At 35.0% G+C, this 7,500-nt stretch overlaps 1 protein-coding gene across 1 annotated transcript in view; it reads left to right on the top strand.

The window, feature by feature from the left end:
- LOC137648329 (uncharacterized) overlaps positions 1-7,500 on the top strand; it is a 42,123-nt gene that overhangs the window by 18,855 nt on the left and 15,768 nt on the right. The window contains exon 6 of the mRNA XM_068381254.1: positions 4,375-4,541. Coding sequence (XP_068237355.1) covers positions 4,375-4,541 — 167 coding nt within the window. The remainder of the gene's footprint in view (positions 1-4,374; positions 4,542-7,500) is intronic.

Raw genomic sequence — 7,500 nt, 5'->3', positions numbered from 1 at the left:
CCATTATTATTATTAATATTACTAGTCAAGCTACAACACTAGTTGGAAAAGTAAGATGCTATAAGGCCAAGGGGTCCATTATTATTGTCAATATTACTAGTCAAGCTACAGTCCTGGTTGGAAAAGCAGGATGCTATAAGGCCAAGGGCTCCATTATTATTATTACTTACTAAGCTACAACCCTGATTGGAAAAGCAACATGCTATCAGCCCAAGGGCTCCAACGGGGAAAAGTAGGCCAGTGAGGAAAGGAAATAAGGGAATAGCAAATAAACTATATTAGTTAGCCAAACTTTCAACTAGGCTTCACAAGGTACTGGAAGAGTTGGAAGACCCAGGCTTACATGGCTGTGGACTATGAAGCGTGAAGTAGGAGATGATGAGTGAAGTATTGAATTAAAAGCTTAAGATAGAGATGACTGGCGAAATGTAACAGAGGCCCTTTGCGTCAATAGACGTAGGAGGTGATGAAGATGTAATAATAAATATACTGAATGTAGGCGGAAATAATTGGGAAAAAATCGATATATGAGAAAAATATTCGTGTTTATTCAAAACAAAGTTGTGGCATGTAATAAATACGTGCAAGAAAACTTCTTAACTGAGGCAGCTTGAAAGAAATTGGATAATAATGATGACGTCACTAAAGTAAGCAGTATTTAATTGCTCACGCAAATAAAACATCTATTTTTCTAAATAGATTAGAACTCAATTATATTTCGCTATTATTGATTAAAACCATGGAACTATTAGTCGACCAGAAACCCTTTTTGCTATTATGTTTTGCATTTAGATCTCCGTGGACAGTACCATCCCGTTCATAATAATAAAGTCGCCACAAAAATTCCGGGCAAAATAAACCCCGCCCCTTGATGACGTCATAGCGAATCACGTTGTCTCCCACGTTAGCAACATTACAACATGATTGGCTATGACGTCAGCAAGGGGGTGTTATGTTTTGAAAGGATAGATTTACTATCTATCCCTCCATCAATCCTTTGCATTCAGATCTTCCTGGACAGTACCATCTCGTTCGTAATACTAAAGTCGCCACAAATATTCTGGCCAAAATAAACCCCGCCCATGGATGATGTCATAGACAATCCCGTTGCCTCCCACGTTAGCAGCATTACAACATGATTGGCTATGACGTCATCAAGCGGGTGTGGCTTATTTTAACCCGGATTCTCTGGCTATGACGTCATCAAGGGGTGGGGCTTATTTCGCCCGGAATTTCTGCGGCAACTAAAGGTATGTAGTTAATTCTGATAGTCACGCCTTCTCCATCATATGATTCAATAATACACAGTATTCTAAAAGTTTTATTCCAGCCGTGACCAGATTGTGGAATGATCTTCCTAATTGGGCAGTTGAGTCGGTAGAATTTCAATAGTTCAAAAGTTCTAACTTGTAACAGATGTTTTTATGTTAAACAAGCTGACATAAATATCTTTTTATAGTTTATTTATGAAAGATCTCTTTTGATCTTGTTATTGATGTTAAAAATATTTCATTATTTCTTCATTTCCTTTCCTCACTGGGCTATTTTTTCTCTATTGGGGCTCATGAGCTTTTAACATCATGCTTTTCCAACTAGAGTTGTAGGTCAGCTAGTAATAATAACATTTTTTAACATCCTGCTTTTCCAACTAGGGTTGTAGGTCAGCTAGTAATAATTATAATTTTTAACATCCTGCTTTTCCAACTAGGGTTGTAGGTAAGCTAGTAATAATAACAATTTTTAACATCATGCTTTTCCAACTAGGGTTGTAGGTAAGCTAGTAATAATAACAATTTTTAACATCATGCTTTTCCAACTAGGGTTGTAGGTAAGCTAGTAATAATAACAATTTTTAACATCATGCTTTTCCAACTAGGGTTGTAGGTCAGCTAGTAATAATTATAATTTTTAACATCCTACTTTTCCAACTAGGGTTGTAGGTAAGCTAGTAATAATAACAATTTTTAACATCATGCTTTTCCAACTAGGGTTGTAGGTAAGCTAGTAATAATAAAAATTTTTAACATCCTGCTTTTCCAACTAGGGTTGTAGGTAAGCTAGTAATAATAACAATTTTTAACATCATGCTTTTCCAACTAGGGTTGTAGGTCAGCTAGTAATAATTATAATTTTTAACATCCTACTTTTCCAACTAGGGTTGTAGGTAAGCTAGTAATAATAACAATTTTTAACATCATGCTTTTCCAACTAGGGTTGTAGGTAAGCTAGTAATAATAAAAATTTTTAACATCCTGCTTTTCCAACTAGGGTTGTAGGTAAGCTAGTAATAATAAAAATTTTTAACATCATGCTTTTCCAACTAGGGTTGTAGGTCAGCTAGTAATAATAACAATTTTTAACATCCTGCTTTTCCAACTAGGGTTGTAGGTCAGCTAATAATAATAATAATAATAATACAGTGAACCCTCGCTACTTCGCGGTTCGACCATCGCGGATTCACCACTTCGCGGATTTTTTTCATAACCCATGTCTATACATATATTGCGGATTTTCCGGAAATATCGAAAATACCGCGATGTGACTGATGGTGCGAGATTGGAGAAAGTAAGGAAAATTGAATCATGATTGATTTTCAATATAAATGAAACTTTGAGGAGCAACAAAGATATCATTTGTTAGAGAGATAGAGAGAGGTAAAGAATGGGAGGTAGTGAAAAGTAGCCCACAGAGAGAGAGAGAGAGAGGTAGAGAGAGAGAGAGAGAGAGAGAGAGAGAGAGAGAGATAGGTAGAGAGAGAGAGAGAGAGAGAGAGATAGAGGGGGGTTTAAATGTAATAAACAAAAAAAATTTGATAGGTTATAACACATTGGTGCTTATGTACTGTAATATCAACTGTATACTGTAGACGGTTTGAATAAGTTAAGAAATGGTATAAATGATACTTTGTTAGTGTATTCGTACACACTCAAGAGCGGCAGCTAGATGACAGCTGATCTAATCACAGCCAAAAGTAAAAAAAAAAAAAGTCAACAATACTCGATTTTTAAAACACACCCGAAATTTAAAAACAAAAGTACATGCTTTCTTAATGTGCAATTAACTATTCAAAGAGTGGCAATTTTCTAGATTAAAATGATATTTCCCAAAAAATAGTGGTTTGCTGATGAAATTGGATGCCCTATTTTTGGCTATGATTGAAATGGATGTAGACTCGGCCTAATTATTTCATTTCGTATTTAATTGACACTAAGAAAACTAATTTTAGTTTCTTCATCTAAATATAAGTATTGTATAACACGAAGAGAGAGAGAGAGAGAGAGAGAGAGAGAGAGAGAGAGAGAGAGAGAGAGAGAGAGAGAGAGAGAGAGAGATTGAGAGAGAGAATGAATCAGCTGTTGTAATCAAATGGCGTGTTTTTGTTTCGTGAGAATTTCATCGCCACGACTTTAACAACAACATACTGTACTGAACTTTACAGTATTATACAGACTACTGTAATATGATAAAGTAAAATATTTGTAATCTATTTTATATGAAATGGGGCTATTTTTGTTTTGTTTAAAATTTACATTTACGTATGTAAAACAACTCTCTCTCTCTCTCTCTCTCTCTCTCTCTCTCTCTCTCTCTCTCTCTCTCTCTCTCTCTCTCTCTCTCGTAGATTGTTTTCCTGCTTTGCTACGTATGTATGATTTTATATAGATACGGTAAATAATATTTGTAATAACATATTTTATAAAAGCTTTTACTGTAATATCATTATTTATCACTTTCATCATGCGCGTTAAATTCCTTAGTTTGTTTACTGAGCGTACTTTATGACGCCGTCGTTTCAGGCGGCGTCATAAAGAAAAAAAATTCATTTGGAAGTCCTAAGGAAAATTAAGTAAAACATTAGTAATAACCAAATCAACATACTGTACTGAATAATCAATATAATTGATGCAAAAACTAACCTATAAACAGATGTGTAAATGCGTTTGTTTCTTCATTAGGATCAGAGATAAACGTAAACAAAACATTGGTTGCCATTTTTTATCGTGCTTTTTGGCGTGTTTAGAAACGCATGATATAAAGTCGCCTTTAATATTTGTGCCTGTTTTAGTTTAGGGTACTGTATTACATGCATTAAGTGTTCTGTACATTAAAGGGTAGTTTGTTAACAGTACTACGTACAAGGGAAGGTTTTAAAAGTCTGAATATACATGTTAAATAAATAGGTAAATATGGTGTTACTACTTCGCGGATTTTCACCTATCGCGGCCGCGTCTGGAACCTATCTACCGCGATAAACGAGGGTTCACTGTAATAATAATAATAATAATAATAATGATAGTAATAATGATGATGATAATTATAATAATAATAATAATAATAATAGTAATAATAATAATAATAATAATAATACCCCAGGTCTGTCCGTGGTTCTCGACGTCATGGAGAGCACCTATCTGCCGAGGCTACTGACGGAGAAGGCGGGGGCGCGCATTGTGATTCACCAGACGTACACGAACCCCCTTCTGGATGACGATGGGCTCGACGCCCCGCCGGGAATGGTCTCGAGTTTTGCCATACGAGAGGTAGGTCGTATGATTGGCGCCCAAGCCCCCTATCCACCCAAGCTAGGACCGGGGAAGGCCAGGCAATAGGTGTTGATGACTCAGCAGGTAGATGGGGAGGTTGTAGACACTAAAGAAACTCTCAAATTTGAGCGGGATTCGAACCCCAGTCCAGTGAGTGCCAGGCAGGGACGCTTACAATAGGCCAACAGGATAAATGGTGGGGAGGGAGTGAGTAGGGCTTGGGAAGAACCTGTAAGGGGGAGGAGATCAAGAGGTGAAGGATGATATGGAGAGAATAGGTTTGGTGGAAGAGGAGAAATGGCACTGGAGAGTGCGCTTGAGGCAACCGACCCCTTAATGTAAAGATAAAGGTTGGAAAGAAAGAGGTAGGTCATGATACAGAGTAAGGGGTGGGGCAGTTGTCATAGCCTTACTGGGTAGGTAGTTTGAAAAGGGAATATTTATCATCGTATTACTGCTAATAAAACTACTTTTATTATTATCGTTATTGTTATTCTTAAGTTGACTATTATCTTTTAACTATCATAAAAATCAACCCTGTAGTAAGGACACTATTGTGGCTCCACCGGCCATTCCAGCTAATGGTATGCGAGTAAGTTTATGCTCAACACTTTACGCCATTACATTATTGGTAAAACTCACCCCGCATAAATGTCAACCCAAGACTATGATGCATTTTTTTTACTGAGGCGCATTAGCACTGACTTGCAGGGATGCCCTTCTAGATCGGAAAAGTTTCCTACTAGCTGATTGGTTAGAATTATTTTATCCAACCAATCAGCTATCAGGAAACTTTTCCGAGCTAGAAGGGCAAAGTTTCCTACTAGCTGATTGGTTGGAATTATTTAGTCCAACCAATCAGCTATCAGGAAACTTTTCCGAGCTAAAAGGGCAAAGTTTCCTACTAGCTGATTGGTTAGAATTATTTTATCCAACCAATCAGCTATCAGGAAACTTTTCCGAGCTAAAAGGGCAAAATATCATACTAGCTGACTGGTTAGAATTATTTTATCCAACCAATCAGCTATCAGGAAACTTTTCCGAGCTATAAGGGCACACCTGCGAGACCGTGGAAATTTACCTCATTAGTCAATGCGTATAAAAGGGTGCTTTTACTTGCCTATATCATTGGCAATTCATTTAATTTCTTGATTATATAAACCAAGCAATGTCTCCTTTTTTAAATAATGACAGACATACAAAACCAGTTAATTCCTGACCTGATAAAGATTGGATATAGCAGTGACCATGTTGAAACATTCTAGGGCCACCCACAGTAATTTGCAAGCGCTGCCTGCATAGGTTTAATAAACACATACATATATAAACGCTGATATACCCCTAGTTTCAATAAACATGCACATACAAAGGCTGATACACCCCTACTTTTTATAGACATACACATGTGCATCTTGCTTTTCCAACTAGGGTTGTAGCTTGGCTAGTAATCATAATAATAATAATAAAGGCTGATACACCCCTAGTTTCAATAAACATAAGCAGACATAAGCTGACACATCACCATTGCATTACACAAAGCTAGCATAAGCGAGCACATATCCCTATACGTGCGAAGACAACATCATCATAAGGAGTGAAATATATGGCCCCAATTACGCCCTACATTATACATATGAAAATAAGGTTCTCTGAACTACTTCACAGCTTAATTGATAGCGTCAAAGACGTCATTAGCCAAGCAAACACGAAATGCGTCTTTGGAAATGTCAGTCATAGATTAAAGAGGCGTAATTGGACATGATTTGTACTTGTTCGGGCGGGGAGAGACTTCGTTCTAATTTGAATGATTTCGGAGAAAAAAAATGGCTTTTATTAACTTAATGGGAGGTCGACCTTCGAATTGGCTGAGTGAATGGAGTTGATATATATATATATATATATATATATATATATATATATATATATATATATATATATATATATATATATATATATATATGTATATATATATATATATATATATATATATATATATATATATATATATATATATATATATATATATATATATATATATACATATATACATATATATACAGTATATATATAATATATATATATATATATATATATATATATATATATATATATATATATATATATATATATATATATATATATATATATATATATATATATATATATAATTTGATGGTTTGTTTTATTTGCTTTGAAAGCAAGCGACATACTGTGTATAATTTATTATTATTATTATTATTATTATTATTATTATTATTATTATTATTATTATTATTATTAGGATTCCCTTTTAGGGGAATGCTATTGTTTTTGGTATTATTATTATTATTATTATTATTATTATTATTATTATTATTATTATTATTCTTTCCGCGCGTTTTTTTTTTCGCAAGAAATCTGAAATTATTATCATAGGTAGCCTATGGTAAGAATATGCCATAGACCCAGTTTTAGTGACCTTGACCTACTTTTCAAGGTCACAGGGGCTTTTAAAGGCAAAATTTGTAAAATTTGAAATTGACATTAGGCCTAAAGTATGAGCTGTATGGCTAAGGGCCTTATGGACAATGATACAGATATTGCCCTACTTTGATGCAAGTAGGTCAAGGTCAAGGTCGCTAATGGCCAAACCGGGTCAAAACAGGTTTGTTTTCGAGATCTCAAAAACTGGAAGGCCCAGAGCACTGATCTTAGTGGCATATGATGCCCTATATATTTATCTAAGGTTAGCCAAACTTTTGTAGCGACTGCTTAATTACTTTTTTTTTAATATATATTTTTAACTATTTTTGACATTGCAGAAATCATGACTTTGGCAATTTCTCCATGAAATACTGGTTTTTGGTCATAGCATGCTACAGTAAACTACCCCAAACATATGCATAAAACCTCCAAATCAAATGTCAAATTTGACCTTGACCCTCATTTTGACCTTGACCCTCATTTTCAAGATCAT

Source organism: Palaemon carinicauda, chromosome 10 (assembly GCF_036898095.1).
Source record: "Palaemon carinicauda isolate YSFRI2023 chromosome 10, ASM3689809v2, whole genome shotgun sequence".
Classification (NCBI taxonomy): domain Eukaryota; kingdom Metazoa; phylum Arthropoda; class Malacostraca; order Decapoda; family Palaemonidae; genus Palaemon; species Palaemon carinicauda.
This window is presented reverse-complemented; position numbering and strand designations above follow the sequence as displayed.